The sequence below is a fragment of the Hylobates moloch genome, unplaced genomic scaffold, assembly GCF_009828535.3.
Source record: "Hylobates moloch isolate HMO894 unplaced genomic scaffold, HMol_V3 SCAFFOLD_10, whole genome shotgun sequence".
In the NCBI taxonomy this organism is placed as follows: Eukaryota; Metazoa; Chordata; class Mammalia; order Primates; family Hylobatidae; genus Hylobates; species Hylobates moloch.
This window is the reverse complement of record NW_026652285.1, coordinates 31,444,086-31,470,312: the sequence shown is the minus strand read 5'-3', so window position 1 is coordinate 31,470,312 and position 26,227 is coordinate 31,444,086. Positions and strand designations below refer to the sequence as shown.

At 48.0% G+C, this 26,227-nt stretch overlaps 1 protein-coding gene across 4 annotated transcripts; it reads right to left on the bottom strand.

Moving 5' to 3' along the window:
- Positions 1–1,055: 1,055 nt before the first annotated feature.
- Positions 1,056–26,227, bottom strand: PHF24 (PHD finger protein 24). 4 transcript variants are annotated; one of them, XM_032164046.2, is made up of 8 exons: positions 26,063–26,227; positions 11,882–12,263; positions 11,028–11,213; positions 7,338–7,416; positions 6,827–7,032; positions 6,324–6,484; positions 5,911–6,021; positions 1,056–5,590 (listed from the first exon to the last, which is right to left on the bottom strand). In XM_032164046.2, exons 2-8 carry the CDS (start codon positions 12,257–12,259, stop codon positions 5,494–5,496), a joined length of 1,218 nt encoding a protein of 405 aa, XP_032019937.1. In that variant the 5' UTR covers positions 12,260–12,263; positions 26,063–26,227; the 3' UTR covers positions 1,056–5,493. The 4 variants fall into 4 exon arrangements, with proteins under 4 accessions (XP_032019937.1, XP_032019939.1, XP_058301774.1 ...); XM_032164048.2 differs by lacking the exon at positions 26,063–26,227 and adding an exon at positions 25,393–25,806; XM_058445791.1 differs by lacking the exon at positions 26,063–26,227 and adding an exon at positions 25,393–25,447 and having other exon boundaries at positions 11,882–12,184.

The following is a 26,227-nucleotide window of genomic DNA, read 5'->3' as shown; positions in this document are numbered from 1 at the left end:
CCATGGGAAGACTTCAGGGAGGAGAGGTGTGGGAGCCTGGTGAGTGGATGGGGTGAATTGTGCAGTGGTAAGAAATCCGTGCCATAGATAGAGGCCTGGTTACCTGTCTGTGTCTATTCCCAGGGTGGGGAGGGGAGGTGCTGGCTCACACAGCAGTGGTTCCTTTGAGGTGTGCATTGACAGGAAGCACAACAAAGTGGCTAAGAACATGTCCTCTGAAGGCAAACTGCCTGGTTCCCCTACTTCCCAACTGTGTGGTTGTGTAACCTTGAGGAACATGGGCTCTCTGTTCCTCATATTTCTCACCTGTAATAAAAATCTCATAGGATTATTGTGAAGATTAGTGACTCTATGCAAAGCACTGCCAAGTGCATAGTAAGTGCTCAAAAAGTGTTAAAGACGACTTGTACTTGGGACCCTCTCTGGTTTTGGAGGTACAGTATCAGCCTCTGATCCACAGCCTAGAGATGCTGTCTCACCTACAGGTACTGGCTCTGTTCTCACCAGATAAGTGATGAATGGGGATCCCATAGTCCTCCAAATGGCATTTCCAATCTTAGCTTTCCCAACCCTATCATATTTCATTAAAGCAATTTGTCAAAATGGGGAGGAAACACTCAGACCAGGAGAAAACAGCCAATGAGTTTCCTTACTTTTAGCTCAGGAGGAACTGGGAAGTGTCTAAAACTGGCCCTGGGGCATGGCACAGAGGAGGGACAACACATAGCAGACAGCCTTGGAGACCTTATGACCTCATCGTTAATTTCTTTGAAAGCTCTGGCTCTCCACTTCAGTGCTCCTGTTTCTGCTCTGTATCTGTGCTGAATACAGAAATATCAGTATCTCTGTATCTGTATGTGTGGTGCCCCTATCTCTACCCATCTCTTGATTTTGGGGAAGGTCAGGGCCAGGAGAACTCTAGAAAGAGCCACAGCATGTTGTGTCCTTCCTGGCAGCCACAGCTGCCCCGGTCTTATACTCAGACCCAGGAATTGGTCAACAATGGGAAACCACACAGAAATGGCAGGTTCCCCAAACAAGAAACAGGAAGCCGGTAGAGCATCGCAATCGCTTTATTATGATTTCCACTGTGCCCAGCCTCAGGGCATCAGCTTCTTCTGGAGTACTGTGAAGGCTGGGCCACGCAGAGGAGCATGCAGCTATAGAGACAGAGAGACAGGGCTTGGGGACGTCCCCCTCAGCTTGCTGTCAAGTTACCTTCCGCAGAAAAGCGCATGGGAAGGGCGTGAGGGACCAGAGCGCATTGGATTCCCCCGTGTTACTCAAGTGTTCTCAGAGTCCCTCTCACAAGCTTGGGCTTGGCTGGGGGACAGATCACAGGCCAACCCATGATGGCAGGAGGCTAATCTTGAGGGCCTTTGTGTCACCATGGCTATGGAAAGGCCTGGCTACTTATAACTTGATGTTCTTAACTGTGGGTTGTGCCTACCCAGTGCTATAGAAACTGGAATGTGATTGGGCTTCTTAGTCACTGGCCCAGACCAGAGCTGACCCCCTTTCCATGCTCTGGGTCACTGGAGCGTGTGGCCCAGAGGGAAAAAGCTTTTCCTTAGTGCTAGTAGAAATTCTGTAACCTGTTTATTTTCTTTCCATGGTTGCCAAAAATAGTGGCAGCAGAAAAGTAACAGCAGAGAAAATGCCCAGTCCCACCCTACACCAGGGCTGAGCCGTCAGGAACAGGCACGATGCATGAATATCCCCCACTCCAGGAGATCTTGCCATTGTCTGGGTTGCAGCCAGGGGCCCAGAGAGATATCCTGGGCAAATTCAAACTAAGTGGTAGCAGAAAGTAGCAATTTTTCAGATAAGAGCTTGAAATAAGGAAAAGAAAAAAAAATAAAAAAAAGAAAATAGGAATTTTATTTCACTGTAAATAGAGGAGGGGTAAAAAGGGACTGTGGTGACAGGTACTGCCAGGATGTCCTGAAGTTTTGGCATCAAACTTGTTCTGCCTTTTAGGGCCACACATCTATCTGTCTTCACTCTGCTGGTCTGAAGGGAACACGCTTTCAGGATCACTGGAGCCAGCTACCAGTTCTCAGTCCTGCTTGAAGTTTCTCTTGGCTCTGGGGTGGGCCTGGCTGGCCTGCGGCCCTGCCAGGCAGCTTCTGCTGACCTTCCCTCTTGGCTTTTGGGCTTCCTGGCACCACTCTGACTAAAGCTGTGAAACCTGCAATGGCTGAGGTTGTGCTTTGGGCTACGAGTCCTGGGTATAACCTTGGGGATCACTTCCCAAGGAGGTGTCCTCTTCCCAGGCAGTTTAATGCTGTGTTTTCCATAATGGTGACAGGAATAAGGGGACCCTAAGACTTGGCCACTTAAGCAAGGTCAGGGTGACATCCCATAGGGAGCAGCAGGACCAGAAAGGCTGGTATCTGCCCTGCTAGACCCAGGTACTTGGGCTGAGGGCAGAAAGAGGCAATGTCCTCATGGTTTGTACTGCACGTGTCCTCAAACGAAGAGGAGCACTTGAAGGTTAGATCAGTACCTAGAGTGAGGGGACTGCTCCATCCCTGGGATACCCTAGGGGCCCTTGCTCAAGTGTTCTATTGGGGAAGGCTGGGCTCAGGAGAGGAAGCCAAGGAGCAGACTTGGAGTGGTTTTGTGGCCAGGGCCACTGCTCAGCTGACCCTCGGTCCCTGCAGCTCCACCACATCATCCAGCTGCCCCTTCATTCACATCTGAGCATGAGGAAGAGGAATGCCAGGTGAAAAACGCTTAGGGCAAGTGGGCTTCAGAGGAGCCTGTCTGTAACCCATGCCTTCCTTGGTTAGAAACACTGATCTCAATTTTGGGTAGCCACGAAGAAAAGACTGAAACATTTTCTCATACCCTTATTAGAGCCAAACGCTAATATTTGTACTTGGCAGAATTTCAGAGTCACAGTGATGGGAGGGCTTGAAAACGAAATGGGCTTCACTGGGTTTCTGAACGTTTTTAACATCTCTGTACATACCACAGAGGGGCTCTGGGGATTAGAACACTGCAAAGGGAGATTCTGGACAGGGGGTTGGGGCAGGGCTTCTGCAACTCTGGACTTGGGGAGCAACGGCACTTCCCCTTTGGTGAAAAGCTAGATGACTGCCTGTGGAGAAGAGGCTGGCTGCTCCTTCATGCTTTCCTGCTTCCTAGGACTCTTGTGGGCTGGGAACTCTACTCTTTGCTGGGGGAAGTGTCCCCTGGGAGCTCTGTGGCAGGCCCTCACCCAGGAAGTTTGCTGTTCTGGAATAGGGAGAAGGATGATCCAAATGGGCCTGCCCCTGTTGTGGAAGAACCCCGGGGCTGCCTTGCCAGGCCTGACCTGGCCCACCGACTCTCCTCACTTACCCGTGGAGAGCTAGAGGCAGCAGCTCCAAAGAGGTAGGCATCACCTTGATCTGGGAAAGATCAGGGAACAAGATGGACTTCCAGTCCCTGTGACTGATGAGGCAGGAGAAAAATGCTGTTCAGCTCTCAAAGCCTAGAGCTTGTGTCTGCTCAAAATGCCCTGTCTGTGATTGAGCAACCCAAGGCCAGTGGCACAGGAGACGATTTGCCAGGAGAGTAGGTAAGAGCCCCTGTGCTTAATGTGCTTTAATCTCAGTGCAAAACCCCAGGCCTGGCTGCTTCAGATGCAGTTCTTAGGCCCAGGAGTCCTGTGCTTTCTTTTTCTGACTAGACTGAATAATGGCCCCTCCTATGGATCAATCCTGGGGGACAGCTGAAGAGCATTTCTGAAAGCTGTGGGCCATACGCCTGAGCCCAGATTTGTCTCCTGTCTGCTTCATTTCAGTCCCAAATAATCCAACCCCAGCAGCTCACCACCCTGCTTCCAGCTAAGGTGGTTCCTGCAGGAGGAGACTACACAGGGATCTCACGAAGCCCCCGGCTGCAGCTCCTTGCTTTCCTCGAAACATTCAGCACTGAGCGGTGTGTGCTTTCTTCTGTACGCACCCGATTTAGCACAAGGGCCTCGAGCAATGAAGATGAGTTTGCTTCTGCATGACTGCGCTCCACTCCCTTTTGAATAACTCTTGGTAGTCAGATCTCGCTATGCCTAAGTCATTAGGTTGGAAACAGAAGCCTAGAACATGGACCCCACGGCCGGCCAAGATGAGCCATAACACACAGACTGAAGAATTTGAATTTGATGAGTACTTAGGAAGGAGGGCTGGGGCTTGGAGGCCAGGCTTGGTGCTCTTGTGGCAGCCTCTGATTGCCCCAAAAGGCCTTCCATGCCAGGCCCAAGCCCTAGCCTGGTGGGGAAGGACATATGGTGAGCAGCGAGGAGAGGGAGCCACTCAAGGCGAGTCTCAGTGACAGGGAGAAGAGGAAAACTTCTCCTTCTGTAAGGCTTTCCCAGGACCTCCTCTGCGGATCCTCTTCTTAAGCCCCAGCCTCTTATCCTCTGTGTCAGGATGGCTGACAGAGTCCCGCTCAGGGCTCTGCAGATCTTTCTTGGGCTGTGGAAGGTGTCTACAGTTGAGTTGGGCTGGAACGATGAGGAAGCATGAGTCCCGTTCTCTCCTCTTCCTCCAGAGTGTGCTCTCGTCAGTCTCTGTGGTCGGTGACTTGGGTGAAGCATCTAACACAGAGGGCTGTGGCTCCTGCCAGTGTGTTTGCTCCATTCAGGCCCCCTTGGCCCTAGGCTATGAGCTACCATCTGAAAAATAGGGGCCAAGAAGGCTCACCTTGATTTTTGACTACGCTGCTAAAGACTTTTGGACTCAGGTGACCTGAATGAGAGGTTCCTAGAATCCTGAGTCCCTGGGAAGGGCTGCCTCCCCCTCTTCCAGTCAGGATTCTCCAGGCTAGTTGCCTTCTCTGTCACCACGAGTTGGAATTTAAATAAAGAAAGGGCTGAACTTCAGTGGTGATGTTTAACTCTTTTCCCAGCTCAGTACAGCCGAGGTACGTAATGCACACCTACTAGTAACAGCAGCTCACTGCAGAAGGGATTTTCAGTGGAGAAAGTGGGGCCCATTAGGGTCTCCAGGATCTCTAGGCAGGCATGCGAGTCTGACATGCCCCCTTATTAAGAATCACTTGGCCAGAGACTTATCTATTGGAAATTAGAACTGGCCTGCCTATAGAAGGGGTGAGTAGAGACCCCCTCCTCTATACCAGGGGCTTCACAAAGGGACTTTGGTCCTTTCTCAACCAAAAAGAACCAGGCTTCTGAAGGCATGGACAGCTGGGCAGCACGTGCACATGTGTATAAGTGTGGTGGCAGGTCCCGTCTATGATGTGGGGCAAGGGCGGTCCAGGAGAGGATGCTGCCACAGCTCCCAGGGCTTCTCCTTGTGGCAATGCATTCACTGCCTCTGTTGTGAGGGGAATGGTGATTTCAGTGCCATAAAGCTTAGTGACAAATTAAGATGCTGGCAGTGTCCCAACCCCATGAGTCTCAGTGCCAGAAGTTGGTGGGGGAAGGGAGAAAGGAAAGGAGGGAGAGGACGTCACTGTCCTCAAACCGAGCTTCTCTGCTCCATGCTATCCTGGGGGCTTCAGGTGAATGGCTGCGCTGTTGGGGCGAGCAGCCAGGATGTAGAGGACATTCTCTTGCAGGAATGTAGGCCAGTCCACAAATCTGGAGTGGAAGCAAAGAACAGAGTCGTGAGGCTGGTTTGAAGACGCGTGAGCCCTGATCCCAGCGGCAGCATGGCTTGGGCTACACAAAACTCAGGGAAGCTTGGCTCATGCCTGACCTGGCTATGGCTGGCCGTGCTACTAGGCCAACAGACCAGCTGGCTGGTCCTATAGACTTGGGTCAAATGTGCACTCTTGGAGCCTTGTTTCTTGGGTGGGCACTTGCTGTTTTGGAGTGGGAGTGGGTAATGCCCTCTCTTACTTGTGTGTTTTGTGAGGGTTCAGAGGGTACAAATGGCCAGGTGAGGAGGTCCTACTCACCTGGACTCCTGCTCTGTGGGCAGCAGGGTCTTGTCCTGCTGTTGCTTGTCCTGACTCTTGCTGTTGCTGCTGGCTGGGCTGCTATCTGCGATGGGACCCACGTGGCTGATGCTGCTGGGCATGAGGACACGTGGTTAGGAGTGGGATAGTGAAATGCCTGCCCCCTCCCAAACTCTGGTAAGCCCAAGGCTCTGGACATGCTCATCCAGGCTCTTCTGACGTGTGGCAACATCGAGTTGAAGGTAGAGGCTGTCCTATGCCCTGGCCCGTAGGCATCACCATCCTCTACTTAATGCACAGGAGGCTCCTCTCTCGGCTGTTGGCAGGGGGAGCAGGGAGGTATGGAAGGGCCACTGGCATGGAAAAGGGAGGAGGAGAGGCTGAGTGGGGACCGGGACTGGTAAGGAGCAGACCTGACACTGCAGGAAGGAGCCTCTGGGAACCGTTTGCAAAACCAAGAGTGCTGGGCCTGGCGGCACTCTGCCTCACTGATGGTGCTCCCACTGCCCCGTGCCAGGAAGGTGGCTCGGGCTCGCTCCCGCTCCTTCACTGTCAGAAGCCTCAACAGAGAGTTCTGGGGAAGAAAAGACAAGATCTTAGAGGTGAAGATATCTTGTGAACTGCCAAGCCATAGAGAATCCTATCTCCATTACCACCTTTGCAACCTCCCTTAGAAGCTGCCCAGAGCCCTTCTGGAGGCACCAGCACTTCCAGTGCAGCCCAGGGCAGATTAGTCCTCCTCACGCAGTTTCCTCAGCCTGGGCACCAGATCATCTGTCACTGGATGGAACCTGAGCCCATTCCTGATACTGGTCCCTGCTTGGGCAGGATCCAGTGCTCCCCAAATCTGCCCAGCATGCCTCCGAGGCCCTTGTCACCCAGTATCCCAGGAACATTTGCCCCAACTGGCCCTCACCTGGGGACGCAACTGCTGCAGAAGCAGGAGGGACTCGTGGCACAAGAAGTCAGGCCACTCTACGTGGCCTCGATGCTCAGGGTCCAGGGCAGCAAACTGGCGGGCTGCCTGCTCTTCTTGCTCCTCACTCAGGGCCCTGTCCCGGTCCCCCCGCTTGGCTGCTTGGTGGCGGTAGCGCAGAAAGTCCTCCAGTGTCAGGGAGCAATCTGTGGGAGGCACCCCGTGCTAGCCATGCCCATCCTTCCTCAGCCTCAGGGCACCTCCATCACCTCCAGGGCACCCTCGGGGCCCCCACACCCACAGCTCTTGCTAAGTCTTTGCCTCCCATGGCCAGGGTCATCCAGGCTGTGACAGGGGATGGGTGACTCTGCTGGCCAACAACTCAGGAACAAGGACTCATTTACCCTCTACCCACTAAATATAGAACACTCCTTTCATGGTTCATCCTAGAAAGCCTGAAGGAGAAATCTGCCCGGCCCCTCTCCATCCAAGCAGCACCACCCAACCTTACCAGGGATGACTTTACACCGCTGAAAGGTCTCCGTGAGGCTGTACATTTCCTCCTCAGTAAGCAGCAAGTTGATGTTGTCCTGAAAATAAGGAAGAGCTGAATCGGTGGCCATACAGGCCAGTAAGAAATGCCAGGGTCAAGGGGGCTAGAAATAGAATTTCAACTGGAAAGCAATTCCAAGATCATCTAATCCCAGCCTCCTATTCACAATCAATGAGATTGAGGCCCCAGAGAGGGGAAAGGACTTGGCCAGGGTTGTCTTTACTCTGGGGCAGAATCTTCCCCAGAACCCAGATATCCTGACTCCAGCACTGAGTCCCTTTACTAAAACAGTGGTTTTCTCCTCTGAGCTAACCTAGGGATTTCTTGGAAGTGCCTTAGGAAGCTGCTGCAGGGAATAAGGGGGCTAGTGAGTAGGCAGGTTGTGAATCCCTATCTCCATCAACCAGAGCGGCTCCATCTCCATCCCTTTTATCTACTTGGCTTCTGTGTTAGGCTGTGCTAAAAATATATTTTAGTTAAAAAAAAGTTTAATCATAGCTCTGCTCCAAGTGGGTTGTATCACTTTAAATAACTCCAGAATGGTTTTAAAAGATGCCATTATTACAAGGCTCCTAAAGCCAAAGGAGTTTTTTTGTGGTGCCACAGAAGTTTTAATTCCAAAGGAGCACTGATACCCTATTGTGCTGACATTACCATACAGTCTTTAAACCATCAAAGATCCTTTCTAGTACAAGGTCATTTTCTTCCTCTGAGATACCAGCAAAGTACAAGAGCAGATATTTCATGAATAATTCATATGTGGATTTCATAAAGAAATCAAACCATTCTTTTTCTTCCATAACACTTTTTAAAAACTAATATATAATAGTTGTATTTTTCTTTCAAACCATACTTTCAATAAACACCTACTGAGCCCCTAGTAAACACCGGGCACCACAATGGTGTGTAACACTGTGAGATGTTCAGTGTGGCTGAGGTTTGGAGTACGTGTGAGTGTGTGTGTGAGGGAAGGAGGGGGCCTACTATGAAGTACCTCCAATACCCTTTATCGAGCCCCTCAAATTAGGCCTTTATTCTGAGGGCAAAAGGGAGCCAACAAAGGGTTTTCAAGTGGGGAATGCTGTGGTCAGATCTCTGGCTGCTGTGTGGAAGATGGATTAGAGGGGCAGAGTCTGGAGGTGTGGAGAGCAGTTGGGGGCTGCTGCAACAGTCCAGGCAAGAAATGATGAGCAGCTAAACTGAGACATGAGAATGAAGAAGGGAAGAGAGATATTAGAGGCAGCATCAACAGGACCTGATGACTCACTGGATGTGAGGCATGAGGGAGAGATTGAACTGGAATTGGTAACTGGGGCATGGTATTACTATTCACAGAGAGAAGGAGTGGAGGAAGAGCAGGTTTGGGGGCAAAGATGAGTTCATTTTGGGGCATGATGAGTGTGAAGTACTTGTGAGATATCAAGGTGGATAAGTGCAAGAGACAGGAAATTTAGGTCTGGACACACAAAAATAGGAGTCATTAGTGTTTAGATAGTGGCTGTAGATGAAAGTCACCCAAAGAGGGCGCAGTGAGAAAAGAAGAGTATTAAACAACAGAACCCTGAGAAACATAGGACTGAGACAAGAAACTAACAAAGGGCATTGAGAAAGAATGGTTAGAGACTAAGGCTGGAAGAGCATCAGTAGAGAAGGTACTGGATACCAAGCAAAGACAGCTGCAGAATGTGGGAGGTAATGTTAACGGTGGTTACACCACTGAGGTGGGATTTTATTGACTTTCTATTTTCTCTCATTTCCATATCTTATGCAATAATTCTCATAAAAATACTTAAATCCTAAAGAAAAGAGAGAAGAGTAAAGAAGTAATAAATACTTCCGAGAGATCAAGTAAGAAGATGCCTCAGAAAAGGTCAGTGGACTTGACAATTAGGAGGTGACTGGTGACCTTAGGAAGGGACAATTCTGCAGAATGATGGATGCAGATGTCAGATTAGACGATAGGTGGTTGAAGAACCATAGGAGATGATGAAATTCTTTTAAGAAGTTTGGCTGTGGGGCCAGGTGCAATGGCTTGTGCCTGTAGTCCCAGCTACTGAGGAAGCTGAGGCAGGAGGATTGCTTAGGTCTAGGAGTTCGAGGCTGCAGTGTTACGATCGCACCACTGCACTTCAGCCAGGTGACACAGTGAGACCCTGTCTCATAAAAAGAAAAAAAAAAAGAAGAAGATTCGTTGGCTGTGAAGGGAAGGAAAGAAAGGAGAGGTACTTGGAAGAAGGCTTTGTAAAAAGCCCAGTGGAGCATGGTGGCAATGATGGTAGGACTGTGTCAGGAAGCTGGGGAGGGAGCAGTGTGTTCCTGGGGGTTAGGGAGGTGACCCCTTCACCCCAGTCCTATAGCAGCAGCACACCGCAAAGCAGAGTGGCTGAGATGAAAGGCTGGCATCTGGAAGGGGCGACAGGCACTAGAGAAGGTCACCGGTACAGCAGGGTCTGCTGCAGTGTACTCCAGGGGGACAGGTGTTTAAGTGGCTGAAAATAGCTGTTCCACAACAAGCCATAGAGGAAGAGTTATTTGTTAGAAAGTGGCACATCTCTGCTTTCGTCTAAGCAGCAGGAAGAAGAAGGAGATCAGCAGGTGCTCCCCACTCTGAAATCAATAAACAATGACGATATCTGCAGGACAACAGATCAATAAGGCAAGACTTGAACTCTATTCAGGTGTAGTGAGAAACGGATATAAATCTGACTTTCAATGGAAACCTTAGACTCTGTCCTTCATTAAAAGTTAGAAGGCATTTATATATAATTTGCGAAGTTCTGAATCAATAGAGCTTTGTCATTTAATTCACATAATAACCACTTCAAAGAGGAAGAGCAAATGCTTATGAGTCAGATGGCAGGCTGAGTGAGGATCGCAGGCCTAGGAAGTTTTCCTGTGATAGAATCTACCCCTGTTGGAAGCCAGCTGGTTAGGATCTCAGGTTAGTTTTCATATGGATACAGTGAATGACAACTATAGACTAGTAGAGAAAGAATTGCTCCAAGCAGAATTACTTTTGAGTAATTAGGCCCCAGTCAATCTCCTAGCTCAGAGGTTCTCTACCGGGGGTGATTTTGCTACCTTCACATTGAGATGTATGCTACTGGCATCTAGGGGATTGAGGCCAGGGGTGCTGCTAAACATCCTACAATGCACTTGGCCCCCCAAACAAGTAACTAACCAGCCTAAAATGTACTGAGGTTGAGAAACCCCATCCTAGCTCTAGGTCTCTTGTATGTACCATTGGAAAATTCTTTTTTTTTTTTCGAGACGGAGTCTTGCTCTGTCGCCAGGCTGGAGTGCAGTGGCCTGATTTTGGCTCACTGCAACCTCCGCCTCCTGGGTTTAAGTGATTCTCCTGCCTCAGCTTCCCAAGTAGCTGGGACTACAGGCACGTGCCACCACGCCCAGCTAATTTTTGTATTTTTAGTAGAGATGAGGTTTCACCATGTTGGCCAGGATGGTCTCAATCTCTTGACTTCGTGATCTTCCGGCATCGGCCTCCCAAAGTGCTGGGATTACAGGCGTGAGCCACCGCGCCCAGCCCATTGGAAAATTCTTTAGGTCACTGCCTAAAATCAAGTGTTCTAAGACCGGGCCTCCAGGAAAAGTGCCAAGTCGTCTGCTGTCCCTGCAGTCCAGACTTACACAGTAGTGGCAGCTCCAGCCTGTTTCCGTGTGGGCCATCTCCGTCACCTCCGCTGCACTGTCTCCTTGGATGTAGCCCATGCGGCGCAGGCAGCCATCATGGAAAACCCTGGTGCAGACCCTGCACGGGAAGAGGCTCTCAGCTGTCCAGACCTCACAAACGTCACACATCTCATCGTTGACAACCTGCAGAAAGATGGCAGGAGGAAACAGAGATGTGTAAACGTAGGCAGCAAGATTCCAAGGCCACTAAGCACAGAGCTACCTGCATGGGCTGAGTCTTCCCAGATTAGCCTAGAGGAACAGCTCCAGCTGAAGCCATTGTCGAGGTTTTCTTTCTGGACGACAAGAACCAGGAGGTCCTTCCAGCTGCTCATGCCTTTGTGACCATGTTTATAAACAGGGAGCTACTAGCACTTTTAGAAAGAACAATCTGTTGTGAGAGATTGTTCCAGGCATTGCAGGACATTTATCATCCCTGCTTTTCTTGGTACCAAACACCAGTAGCCACCTGGTGTTGTGACCTCCCCAAACTCCTCCCTCCCAAATTTCCAAATGCCTCCTACAGGGGGCAGTACTATCCATGGTTGAAAACCCATGGCAGCGGGGAAGAGGGGGAGGGTCGACAGAAGACCTGCCACAGCATCATTCTTTATCATCCATTGCCCCAAGCCTTTGACTAAGATGAATCCAGGATATAACAAACATTTTATTCTTACAGAAGAAATTCAAAGATTTTTTTGGACTCAGCTCCATTTTTCCGGTTTTAAGGATCACCTTACCCACATCCATCTTCCCTGTCCTGCTCCCTGATGCACTAAGGCTTGAGGATCCTGTCCTAACTGGATACTCACAGGCTCTCTGGGCTCCAGGCAGATTTCTGGAGGTTTGTCATCATCCAGCTTCCTGGTGGGGCGGATGAAGGCAGGGGGTGTGAAGCGGCTGGTCCTGTCAAACTCCTCAGGCTCCACGCCGCGCCCATCTCGGAGCCGCTCCCAGGCTGCGCGACCGGCACTACTCTCTTCCTGGACCACCGAGGTTCCTGCTTCTACTTCCTTCTCCTCCTGTACCTCCTGCACGGAGCCCTCTACAGTGCCACGGCGGGACCCTGGCAGCTCACCTCTGCGTCGGATGGAAGGCCTGTCCCGCAGCCCATCCTTGAAAGCAGACACAGCCAGACTCACCTTCTGCACCTGCTCCACTGTCTGCCGCTTGGACATCAACACCCCCATGGCTCTGTGGACAAAAAGCAGAGGGGCACAGGTTCAGCCAATGGCTGAGGATGTCAGGCCAATCAGTTGCAACCTAAGTGGCAAGGGCTATTAAACAGTTTCTCCCTCTTCTAGAACATGGTGGGGGTGGAGACAGCACATGTTAAGGATCAGAAGATGTTGGTTCTACTTCTTTCCTAAATTTTATTTATTTATTTATTTTATTTATTTATTAGAGATGAGGTCTTACTATGTTGCCCAGGCTGTTCTTGAACTCCTGGGCTTTAGTGATTCCCTTGGTTCAGCCTCCTGAGTAGCTGGGATCACAGGCCTACCACCTTGCCTGGATGACTTTGGTTCGATTTCTGACAGGCCTTGCAACTTTGGTTTTCCCATCTATGGAATGAGGGCTATTTCCCCAGCCCACTTCACAGGGATGTTACAAGGATAATGTAAGAAAATGGGCTTAATGGTGCTTCGTAGACTGGAAAGCACTCTACGTGCATGAAATGATATCTCTGTCTCCCTTCCTGTCCTAAAACCAATTTAGTCCAGGGGTCCTACACCTCTGCTACTTCGAAATGGTTGGAGACTTCAGAATCCAAATTTCTCCTCTACCCTGCAAGAAGACTCAAGGCTTAAAACAAGCTGGCAGCAACACAGTTCAGGCCTTTTGGGACAAGAAAAGCTCCTTCAGTAAGTGCCATGAACAATCCATCTGGGGCTAATCCTCATCAAATGCCTACTTTTTAAGTCAATGAACTCCTAGTTTTAGAGGACTCCTGAATTAGTCAGTAAGGAAACTCTGCCACTTGTATCCATGTGGTCAAGGTCAAACAAACACTCCTTTGCCCCCTCTCATTAGTAGCTGTGCCTCTCTGTGGGTCTGTTTATCTATTACAGACACTGGCCTATTACAAAGCTCTAAGGTACCTCTTACACTTCTAAGGCTGCACTAATGTCACTCCCACATTTTCTGCTTTAATTCTTCTGAACTGTTTAAGAAAGGTCCATATTGTTTCCAGGTTAAAAAGTAACATCAGACCTGCTCTTCTCTGCAGTACCAGAGCACAGCATTGGACAGTGAGGGCATGACAGGGCACGTTGCAAAGCTGGTCTGCTATTTCCTAGCCTGAGGAGACTTAGTGGAAGTCAGCTGGGGAATGCTTTTTCTAAGTAAACTGGAGCAGAGTCCATTTTAGCCTTGCTCTCAATCCATTCTAATCAAGGCTTATTGAACAGTATTATGTGCAAGGCACCAACTACTCATCATAGGAAACAGAAGACAGGAGAACAGTCTCACCACTCAAGCTACTTAATATTAGAAACCAAAGAAGTCAAAGTGCTGAGAGTACCTAAAGGAAGGCGAGACCCACCACACTACTGGTGGTCACAGTGGACCCTGAAGGATGCACAGGTGGTTATGCTCAGTTTGTCTGGGGGAAAAGGTGACAGCAGGTAGGAGGAGAAGTAAGGCCAATTCAAAGGTTACTGTTAATATCATAGTCCAGACAAGAAGTAGACGGTTTAAATGGAAATGATGATAGCAGGAATAATACTGACTGACTGTATCTGTTACCATGGAAATAGAATTAGGGAAATCTAGGAATAAATTGATAATTGATTGGATGAAGGATAAAGAGAAAGAGGGCAGGTTTTTTTGTTTGTTTGTTTGTTTTTTTGAGATGGAGTCTCACTCTGTCGCCCAGGCTGGAGTACAGTGACGCGATCTTGGCTCACTGCAACCTCCGCCTCCTGAGTTCAAGTGATTCACCTGCCTCAGCCTCCTGAGTAGCTGGGACTACAGGCGCGTGCTACCATGTCGGGCTAATTTTTTGTATTTTTAGTAGAGACGGGGTTTCACCGTGTTAGCCAGGATGGTCTCGATCTCCTGACCTCATGATCCGCCCGCATCGCCCTCCCAAAGTGCTGGGATTACAGGCATGAGCCACCGTGCCCGGTGAAAGAGGGCAGTTTTAAATGGACTAACTAGAAGAATGGTAGTGCCACTTACAGAAATTGGAAATAAGAGGGATAATTAAATTGGATTTTGTATATGTGGAATTAAAGATGTCCCTGGGACATTCAGGTGTCGGGTTATCCCCTGATTAAAACTTTCAATGCTTCCTTCAGCTTTCAGGAGGAAGTCCCCACAATCAGTCTCTTTACTGTGGCCTGTGAGGCCCTGCACGGTCTGGCCTCCCTTCTTTACTCTGTGTCCCAACCATAATGGCCTTTTTTCAGTCTTTATTTGCTATGCTCCCTCTGTTTTGGGGAAGTTTGAACATTCCTCTCCACCTGACTAGTGCCTATTTGTCTATCAGAGCTTAGCTCAAGTCTCATTTCCTCGGGGAAGTCACTGCTGACTCCAGTCCAGGTCAGAGTGCTCACAGCACCATGCCCTTCTGCTCTGGGCGCTTATCTTCATCATTACGTATTCAATAGGATGATTACTGATCAATGTCAGTTTCCCCTATTAGACTGTTTTATCCCACACAGTACTTATCTCCACTGCCTAGCAATGTGTCTGTCTATTAAGCATCTAACAGAATAGATTCTTAATAAACATTTTCCAATGAGCTAATTAATTGTGGAGAATTCTTTTTGCTTTTAAAAATGAAACCTTAATACATGTACTATCTGATGACAGCCCATCTTCTTCTCGGAAACACTGCTTGTATGTGCCACAATGGTGCGAACTCCTATACTGCTCAGGTGCCTGCCTTGCCACTACTGCTACCAAGGAAATTCATATTCTTGAATTTATAAACTGATTGATAGGAAAGGAAAGAACCACCTCCCCGACTCCATTTATAAATTTGTTTGTAAAACTGAAGTATGTGACAAAGGAACACTGACTTTAAATACTTAATACTGCCTTAAAGGGCAGTGGCACAGGAGATTTATTGAAGAAAGATTTGTTGAGCAAATTCAGGAAATCATTTAGGGTATTCATGCCTCAGTGGACAACTAAGAATAAATTGTAATTAAAATGAAAATATCTTCATCCCCAAATAAATTCATAAAAAATTGTGACTAAGAAATAATTTTTTTCATCAGCTGGAAACAAATAGTAAACAATAGGGAAATAAATTATGTACCAGGAAAGACCAAAGAACACGGAAAACACTGACGTAGAAGTATATTTATTGGTGGGAAAGATACTCAAAATATGCAAACATATTAACAAAAATAGCAAGTTACAAAAATGCTCATGTTATGATCTAAATTTTGTACTGTATGTAATTTTAATCTTTTTGTAATCTACATTTTCCAATTCTCCCACATTGCACATTAATTAGATAATACAACAAATCCTAGGGTTGGCAACTTGATGACTTGTTTTTGTTTTGGGTCCCCTGTTCTGTGATTCAGAACCTGTTGCTGGTTGCTTTGGGCTTTAGTTCTCTGTCTGTTAATGAGTGTATTTGGAACATATAGTCTGAAGCATTTAGAATGCTCATGTTGTTTTTCATCTTCTTTTAAAAGTTCGTATGATCTAATGAGGGAATCTAGCCAGGGTGGGGTGGGGATGGAGAGAAGAGTATGTATATGTTAAATTTTTTGCTGAGGCTTTGGACCCAGTGGGTTCTTGAAGTGACAGGGTTGGCCCTGTAGTCCCCAGATGCTGCTCAAATGCCTCATGGGCAACAGCGTGTTCGATGGCTGGGTGGGATGCAACTCCCCAACTTACAGTGAGAGAGGCACCCCAAGAGAGAAAATGCAAAACTGACAGATAATTCTTTATATTTTTATTTGAGCATATTTTTATTATGAGCAATTACATTTTCCAGACCACTAGGTTTTCCTCAGAAACCCCAAGGCATGTTTCTCAAATATCATGTTTCAACTGTGGCTCAGAGTAAGAAATGTATTTTATGTGATAACCCTGTAGACACATGTGTTTATAGATCTGCAACTGAAGTCAAAATTTTGTGGAACAATCATACTTTTACTATATGTGATGCTCCCTGATATTTTCTATCCTATTTCATTCAAACAACCCTGACAGTGACTCTCTGAAATGATTTCATGACCTACTAATGGATTTAAATCTGCAATTTGAAGAACACACCTCTAAAAGGCAAGGATATAAGGAAAGCGCTGCCCTTAACTGATGTGGTGAAAGATGAACAGTTTATTCAAGCTTCTCTTAGGAGTCTGTGTGGTTGGAAGATCCACCAGAGATGGACAGCTACTAATACACCTCTGACTAAAGAAAACCTGTTGTATCCAAGAGGCTGGTGCTCTTTCACCTGTGGGTATATGTAAAAAAAAAAAACTTTAGCTAGGCATAGTGGCACATGCCTGTAATCCCAGCTACATGGGCAGCTGAGGTGAGAGAACCGCTTGATCCCAGGAATTCAAAACCAGCCTGGGCAACATAGCAATACCTCATCACAATAAAAAAAATGATTGATTGGAGCATTCTTTTTACAGTGATTAAAAAGATGGAAACAAATTGGGCATGGTGATTTGCTCCTATAATCCCAGCTACTCGGGAGGGTGAAGCACGAGGATTGCTTGAGACCAGGAGTTTGGGTCTGTAGTGTGCCATGACTGTGCCTGTGAATAGCCACTGCACTGAAACCTGGGCAACACAGTGAGACCCTGTCTCTTGAAAAAAGGTGGAAACAACCTCAATAGGGAAATTACTGAATAACTTGTGATATATTCATGGTATTAAAAAAGAGAAAAAATGATTTAATTATTTATTTTGAGACGGGGCGAGGGGGGGGTCTCACCATATTACCCAGGCTAGTCTCGAACTCCTGCACTCAAGCAATCCTCTCACATAGCTGGGACTACATGTCGTGCTAATTTTTGAAAAATTTTTAAAGAGACAGGGTCTTGCTATGTTGCCCAGACTTGTTGATAACTCTGGGGCTCAAGTGATTCCCTGCCTCAGCCTCCTAAGTAGCTAGGATTATAGGTTCCAGCCAGAGCGCCCAGCTTGATTTAATTTTTTAAACACAACAACCAGAGCAATGATTCTCAATTGGTGAATTGGCTGGATCCTGTGGCAGGTGGGAGGTATATATCAGAAACACCAGGAGGAGGGGAGAAATAAGTGAGTTTCAAGAGCTTATCAATTATATATTTATATTTGGAAAACAAATATTAAAAACCATCTCTGCTTTTTGTGTGTGTGTGACATAGACTACAAAACAGTGAGTTTGACAGTAACTTCGTGGTTCTTAGGGCTATACAGAAGGTACTAACTCTCCAAATAGTTGGAGGCAGCCTCCTCCCAGGAGTTATATCACAAGTTTTAGGGAACAGTCAAGAGACTTTTATGTTTATCAGAAGGAAGGCATACACTGGAAAAAAAATATTTGAGAAACACTTATTTGGAGATCTGGAAAAAACATACTAAATTCCCCTTTTCAAGAATGGTTCATTAGAGGAAAACCAATGGTATGCCTTTGTTTTTGGCTTTTTCAGATGCTTTAATAAAAGTTATTGAACAAAGACCAGCCAGTTAGGAAGTTACTCGATAAGTGAACTTACTCATTAACAGAGAATCACCAAATTAACCACAGACACCTCCCAACACACTGTAGATCCGCTATAACCCATTATTAACTGTAAGGATATCATTATTCTTTTTTTTTTTTTTTTTTTTTTTTTTTTTGAGACGGAGTCTTGCTCTGTCGCCCAGGCTGGAGTGCAGTGGTGCGATCTCGGCTCACTGCAACCTCCGCCTCCCGGGTTCACGCCATTCTCCTGCCTCAGCCTCTCCGGGTAGCTGGGACTACAGGCGCCCGCCACCACGCCCGGCTAATTTTTTGTATTTTTGGTAGAGACGGGGTTTCACCGTGGTCTCGATCTCCTGACCTCGTGATCCGCCCGCCTCGGCCTCCCAAAGTGCTGGGATTACAAGCGTGAGCCACCGCGCCCGGCGGATATCATTATTCTTTATAAGGATACCAAGAATAGCTATGAAGCTATCTCCACGGTCAATTATGTCATTGCAATGGTTTTGGGAGTTTATCCTTAAAGCAGTTTCTATGAAGACTGAAGCTGACATCTACTAGCAAAACAAACATAAAAACAAACGCTTTCCAGTCCTAACCACAGGCTCTTGGAGCACTGCTATTCTTTTTACCTGAGATGGTTCAATCTTGTAGACCATTTTATGCCTGTAAGGGCAGAAATGCAAAGTAGAACTATTCACAGTAAACCATCAAAATCCAAACAAGACCACCAAGTCATTTTGAATTGACATGACTTTGACTTTGTCAGTAAACTGTGAGGACACAACAGAATTCAGCTTTAAAAGTGAGTCTAAAACTCTTAATACTTAATGGAGAGGATCAAAACTGTATACAAAAGACACTTTAATTAAAAGTGTGTGTGCTGAAATATCCAAGAAGTGCACCTGGGATGTTTGAGAACTAAACAAAATCAGCGCAGATTTTTAGAGAAACAAGTGGTAGTGATTGGTGCCAGGTAAAAACAAATGCCTGTGTATAAAAACCTGGCCTCTCCTGTGCTGGAAGAAGTCCTAGGAAAAAGAGAGAGTTAAAAGGAAATCAAGTTGCAAAGATCCCACAAATTATACCTAATGATTACTTCTTTCGCTGGTGGGTGGGACTGGGGGTTTCTGCCTCCCTAAAAATGATGAAAAGAGGCCAAAAAGATATTGTCCCAAGAATTATGTGGCTGTCAGGGAATTTGTGGTGTCTAGGGAAGGCTTGGAAAAAAACTCAGGGGAGAGGAGCAGGTGATGGTAAATAACAGCGGGGCAAGAAGGTGGAATAGGGCCGTCTGACTTCATGAACTGGAAGAAATGAAAACAGCAACAAGTAGAATCTGTCTTGGGTAAGAGAAGCATGTCTAGATGTGTTTGTCAGGCAGTAAGACATATGTGGGCAGCTTGGAATGTTTGCAAGACACACCCATTTTCTGCAGAGCACCTGCTTAGAATTCAGCGGGATTATTTATAAGGGCAAAGTGGTGGGAGTAAGAGGAGGAGGGGCTGCTCTGCAGCAGGAGCTGATAGAGAAGTAAGGAAGGGGAAGGAAGCTGGGGAGCCTCTATTTCCCAGCACTCTCTATAAAGATTCAGAGCTGTGGAGAGCCTGAAGGGCAACACTCCTGACAGGCAGGAGTTTCCTCATGCAGCCTGTTAAATGTAAAGTACATTTACTGATTTTCTCTTCTTAAAATTTATGTTTCCAGATGGAGGGTGGTTCTAGGGTCTCACTATGTTACCCAGGCTGGCCTCAAACTCCTGGGCTCAAGTGATTCTCCTGCCTCAGCCTCCCGAGTAGCTGGTTCAATCTGATTCTTGGTATGGGAATGGAGGCTGTTTAAAAGGCTCACAAGCAAGTAAAAGTGGCTGCCTGGAGGTCAGGGCTTCCCTAGGAAGGAACAAGGCAAAGAAAACCTCTGAGTGAGGGGAAAGGGAAAGACAACCAAAGAGAATGGTTTGAGCAAGTGGAGTAAAGGAATCTGTGTTTCACTGAGATCAGGAGGGAGAAAAGTAGAGACAGTTCTTACTGACTTCCACAGAGCATGTGGCACTCACTTTTAATCAAAGTGTCTTTTGTATACAGGTTTGATCCTCTCCATTAAGCATTAAGGGTTTTAGCCTCTTAAATCTTTGTTGAATGAATGATGCAGAGATGACTGGGCAACATAAACTATTTAAGATCATAGTGTCTTTTCTCTTTATCAAGTTGGCCAGACAGACTAATGATACCAAATCTCCAAAACTCAATTCTAGAAACTATGTAGTCACCAGCTCACATCATCACATCTACTCTATTTCCCAAGAGGTGGCACCTGGACAGTGAGTCAGGGCTAGCAGGGATGAGAACACGAGAGTGATTTTTCTCTGACGACAGAGGAGAGCTAAGAAATTCTGCAATTCAGCCGGTTTCTACAATCACAATGGTAAGAAAAAAGAAGCCAGTATTACCAAAGTCAACAGTCCCCTGCATTTATGCTGTGTCCTGTGGACTATGGTGAGGCCCACAGGAGGGCAGTTGCCTTAAGGACACAAGTAGAAAGTGTGAAAATGCACTTCCTTTGTCCTGGGTTTGAAATTTAGCATGAGCAGTATCTGCATGTACAAGTGAAAAATTTCAAGGTGGTCAACAATTGGTTCCTGGAAGCATGTGCCCAAAGGGCTGAGAGCCTTAGGAAAAGCCACATGCCTAACACAGAAGGTGACCAGCTGCAAGAGTGTGGAAAATCAACAGAACCAGGGTCTGAAAAAAAAAACGCTGAATGCATAGCACAGACTCTGAGCTTACTGTGAACATCAGCATCAACCTCAAGATTTTAAGCAAAAAGAAACCATCAAAAAGAGTTCTCTTGCGGGTCTTTGAGGAAATCCAAGCCCCAAGGGGTCCGATTGCTCTCCAGTGACTGGCTGTTGCTTTAGGAAAATGCAGTGCCTCACTACAGTGCTCTTGGAGCCTATTCCTACTCAGACATTTTGTCACCTGGCAGTAGCCTAGAAACTAATTTTAGTATTCATGTTTGTAGGCCCTGAAAGGTCTACCTGGTACCTCCCCACCTCTCTTCATTCAGCCTGTTTATTCGGGATGACACAGTCACAACTACATGGGGCTTTTCTGGGGTTTCCAAGGAACAGAAAGGCTAAAGACAGAAAAACTGTCTTTCTGGCCTCAGCTCAAGACTACAGGGCATCCTGCTGCTGTTTAATATTTACTGAAAGCTCACAAAGTTCTAATATATATGAGAGCAAAATTATGGCATGAGCTTAGCCTCTTAGGGCCTGAGTCTTCATTAAAAGCCACAGTGTTGACTTCCCACAGAGGCAGAGCAACAGTTAAGGAACATCACACCATCAGTGATTGGCTGGTGAGACTGCACTTAGCAAGCAGAGCTTTTCAGCAAGATGGAGAGGCACTCCCTGTTTTCTGCTCTGGTTCCCTGAAACAGATTCAGCCCCATGTAATGCGATTATTACACCTTAATTATCATCATTTACTTCTCTGTTGATTCTGCAGACTTTTGCTGAGTGCAGCCTACTCTGCATCAGGCACAAATCAGGTGCTTAATAACTGATGGTAGAATGAACAAATGGAAGCCCATTCAGCCTGTGAGAATGCAGTGAGTATGTGCGTGTGCAGGGGGCATAAGTGTAGGATTGAAAAAAAAAAGGTGTTGCTTGAGCTAAATTTTGAATATGAGTAGGAGTTACATCAGTGGATAAGGAAAAAAAAAAAAAAAAAGCATTCCAGGAAGAGGTAACAGCACATGCCAAGGCATGGAGCTATATGGGGACTCCATCATGACTTAGATGGTATGAAGCCAGCCTGGGGGCTAGATAGAAATAGGCAAGGAAACGTGTCTTCACATAAGAATTAGCATCAGCCCAAAGAACTGGTTTGAGATAGTATGCTTAAAATATTTGTTAGAAGAGAATATGTGTTTGAGTTTCAAGGAGGAAGAAAATCCCAGAGAATTGGATTTGCTGAGGCCAGGAAGAGGGACTGCCCTTATAAGTTCCAGCGCTGACCAATGAGTGCATCGTTTGGCCCTTAGGACCCAACAGGAAACTCCTTCACAACCTAAGAGCTCGTAGGTGGTGATTGTAGTGAATCATTGGGGCTTTCCCTCTGGGAGACTCCTAAGCCTCAAAAAAACAAACATACAAAAAGAGAGAGAGCCAATTAGCCCACACAGTTCTGCTTTAGTGAGAGGACCCCAGTAAGATGAAGCATTTCTCAAAACCAGACAGCCAACATATATCTAAAAGGGCTTCATAAACTGTAACATGCTATCCAAATAAAAGGTTCTGTCATTACTATCATAGGAAGGCAAAAATGTGGTCAATTTACACTCAGAGTATATGGGCAAAGGTACTTTTGGCAGGGCACTGGCAGGAGGGCTGAATGTGGCTGCCAGAGGAGGCATAGCACAGCAGCTGAGTTTCAGTGAAGCTTGGGAAAAGGCATACTCTATATTGGTTCCTGTAGATATTCTGTAATGCCATAATTTCCCCCTTACTTTTCCTACTCTTTATAGTGAATGATTAGAGAAATGCAGACTGATTCTATGTGAACTCCTCAAGGGCAAGAAACTCTCATGTTTATCTAGCATAGTGCCTGGCAAGTAAGTAGCACTTAGTAAATGTAAGTGAGTCTCTGAGGGGATTGCTGGAAGAGTGGGGAGAATGGAGGGGGATGTGCTAATGGAAAAAATAATCATGTCTTCAGCTGGGCACTGATGGCCTTGGTTTCTTGGTCCAAAGCTGGCAAACAATTCCTGTCAGAATTTGGTCATTAAGATTGAGGGGTGGAGTGGATAATGATATTCCCATCAGAAATGAATAAATCAATTTGGGACATGAAGATAGCAGAAGCCAAGCAGCAGTGCTGGAGAGAAGCGTGTGGGACTAAAAGATAATAGATTCTGTAGCTAAAGAGAAGGGAAACTATATTTGCATAAATGTGATCCACTTAGGAACAGGTGTAGTGGAAAAAATTGCAAGGAGTTGGGGAAATGGGCCTGGGGAAGTCTTACTATCCATGCTGAGGAAAAGGAATGGCAAATGTTAGAAGAAGACAATGTTAGAAGATTGGAGAATATGTGAAAGATCAAAGGTTGAGAAATCCAGACAGTAAAATCCAGACACATTTGGGTACACTCAAATGAAACTGGGTGAGCCGTTCTCTCCCCTTTTATTTCCCTTTGGAGAGAGCATTTTTGAGAAGATTAAGGCCACCTGGTGACATCTTTCATGCACATTCTGGAATGATTTGATTTGCAGACTCATGCTGTGACTAGGGAGAGTTAGGCAGTATTCTTAGGATTTTTGATATCTTAATTTTTACCCAATGCTGGACATGGGGAAGGTGATATCCAAGATTAGGGGAGAGCCTGGATCCATTTAGTGATTTTTCCAGGGTCACGAGTGGGTGTGATAATAAGCACCCTCAACAAAAGACCAATTTAGGAATAAAACCTCAATGACAAATCAGTGAGCTGGAACAAAGATCATATCTTCAGGTTTGGTCCTTCTGACTTCCTTTAAATATATGCCTACCTATTTATTCTGATCTGTTAAGCTGATCAGATGGGTTTGAACTGAAAGGGGGATTATAAACAACTTTACAATGGGGAGGTCCTAACCAACATAAACCTTTGTCAGAGTTTACTCCACTGAGTTGCGCGCAAGGTAGCATCACTGAGTTAAAAAAAAAAAAATCTAACAACTGGTAAACTATGTTGTTCTGTTTTCCCACTAGCTTGGTCTCTCTTCTCACTATGTAATTCCAGGAGCCAAAGGAAGCCGCTTCTATTCAAGGAGGATTTAACTAGGTTTGACTGTGTGAAGAAAGCAGGGAAGGGGAGCAGGAAAACCCTTCCAGAATGGCTCTGTAATGAATATCATTGCTTGGCCCTCTCACCACCCCATTTTTGGACAAGAAACCAGAATCCATCCTTGGGGCTCAAAGTTGAACTCTTGGGATTCAGCTAGAATGAAAACAACGAGGGGGCGAGATGAGGAGGCAACACTATGTCTGGCGCAGACCCTTTGCGCTCCCCCTAACAGACTCCCAGTGAGCCTTCCTTGGCTCTGCACCTTTCCTGTCCTCCTCCTCATGCAGAGGCACTCTTGGGCAAAAGTGTCCTGAGTGCTATCTGTGGATCATTGTCCACCGGTGCATGTAGTCAGAGGGTCACAAGGACAGTGTGGATCGTACTTCCTAAAAGTGATCCTGTCTCTCCTTTCTCTCCTTCAAGTATTCTGCAGCAGGTAGGGTGGCCTTGGGACACTCCATCCGCAGAAGGGTCCCCCTAGATCCCCAGAGTAACCCAAAAACCACACCCAGAGGCCTCAATTAAGTCCAGAGCCACCCCAAGGCATCATGACAGTGGGACTGCCAGTGAAGGAAGCCACACCCTGAAATCTGGGGATTCTGTGGAAATTAGTTTCTGCAGCAATCTCATGGCCAGTTAAACTGTCCTCATCCACTTATTTAATCATCACATTTACTGAGCTTGTACCATTGCAAAACCCTATGCTCGGCAGGCACCTTAATGCAACTTATTAACAAATATCTATTCTTTCTTCTGCTGCTCCTTAGTACTTTTTCCCAAATAAAATTTGAAAAACATTTTATGATTATGTTTTTCATCATCTTTGTGACCTTGGGCAAATTGCTAAACCTTTCTGAGTCTCAATGTTTAAAAGGGGATAATTTCACAAAGCTGTTGTAAGAGTTATATGAGATGTTTAAACATACCTAGTATAGTGCCTAGCATACTGGTGCTCAACAATCCTATACATCCTTTATTCCTTCCTTCAAAGGCATTTCGCTCCAGGACCTGCCAAAGTCAGTTATTCCACCTGATCTTACTGCTTCCTTCTGGACGGTCAAACCCAGGGGCTCAAATCTCCTATCTTTGCTTTAGAGGCCTCACTGGTCCTCATCCCCCGCTTAGGGCCCTGTGCTCTCGCAGCAGTTTCTGCCTCCACTAAAATGCAGCGTGGAGCAACTGGGCTACCATGGAGAAGAAAAATCCGAATGGGGAAAGAGGAGGAATGGAAAGAGGCTGCAGTCCTAGAAGGCCCCCACCTCTGGGCCACGGTGTGGGGATACAAGTGGGGGCACATGGAACCCTACAGGGAGGTCAAGGCCAAAGTCCTTGGAGCCGTGGGAAGTCACTCATGGATCCCATGGCAGGACCCCCCTCCCCAGTCAGAGGTTGCTTCCCACAGTTCTAGGGCATAGTCTCAGGTCCTCCTTTTCTAGGGAGCCCTCTGGGGGCTCCACCACCTCGAGGCTCCTGCGGCTCCCCTATGTTCCCAGGTGGTCTTCCATGAGCCAGCTCCAGAGACCACCCTTGTGCCTGCTCCCACAGTGACACAGAAGGGCTCTCTGGGGCCAGTCCCCTCCACGCTGGGGCTCCCTATGGCAGCAAATGCAGAGAGCGCCCCGGGAGTCCATTCCCACAGGGGGTCTTTATGGGGGCGGCTCCCCACAGCACCTCAGGGACTCCCCCAAGGCGTAGAGGCAGCTGTCACTCGGGGTTCATCCAATGACACGGGGGCCACCTTGGAGGCGGCTCCCACACAAGCACCTCAGAGTCCCGGAGGACTGTCCGCGGCCGCAGACCCGCCCCTCAGGTGACGGCCAGGTCCCCGCCGCCCCCGCCCCCGCTTACCGGGACCGTCCGGGTGCGGGACGCGGCTCCGGGGCGGCGGACTCTACACCGCGGGCCCCGCGCTGCCCACGGCAGCCCGAGAGCCGGCGTGCTGGGCCGAGCGCCGGCAGCAGGCGGCGCGGGCGGAGTGGCAGGCTGAGGAGGCGGCGGCGCGCGCGCCCCGAGCACACCCACCCGCCCCGTGGGGCTGCGGCGCGTGCACCCGCGCGAGGTGCCCTGGGCCGGCCGGTGGGCGCGCCCCGCCCCGCCCAGTCCTCTTGCGCCTCCAGGCGCGGCCCTCGCGGCTCCGCGGGCGACGGGTGACCGGCGACGGGCGCGCGGGCGTGGGGCGCCGTGGGAATGCGGGAGGACGGCGGCCGGCTCCGATGAGCAGACGGCCCAGGTGCCCGTGGGCGCCCCCCACGAGCGCCCGGCACTGCGGCGCGGGGAGTGCGCCAGCGGCCGACTGCGGCAAGGACAGTGCCCGCCCGGAGGAGGCGGCCCGGGGGGGGGCGCCGTGGGGGGGCTGGGGCCGCTCACTGCTCGCGTTCCGCGCCGGGGGGAAGGCGGGGTCCGGGTGGATGCCGCCACCAGCACGTGCCTGGGGTGGGGAGAATGACTCATCCAGCCGGTCCTACCAGCCGTCCCCCGCAGGGCTCCGGGCTCACGACCCTGGCACTGGGGCACTCACCTTTGCAGTACCCCACTGGCCTCCGGAGGGTCCCAACGAACCTTCACATAGTCCTCGGCTGGCCCAGCCTACCCTATGCGCTGTTTTCTGGGATTAATGGTTTTTCATCTCCAGCAGCGAGGCTGTGCTGTCGTGTAACCCACTTTTTGCTGCAGCAACCTCATC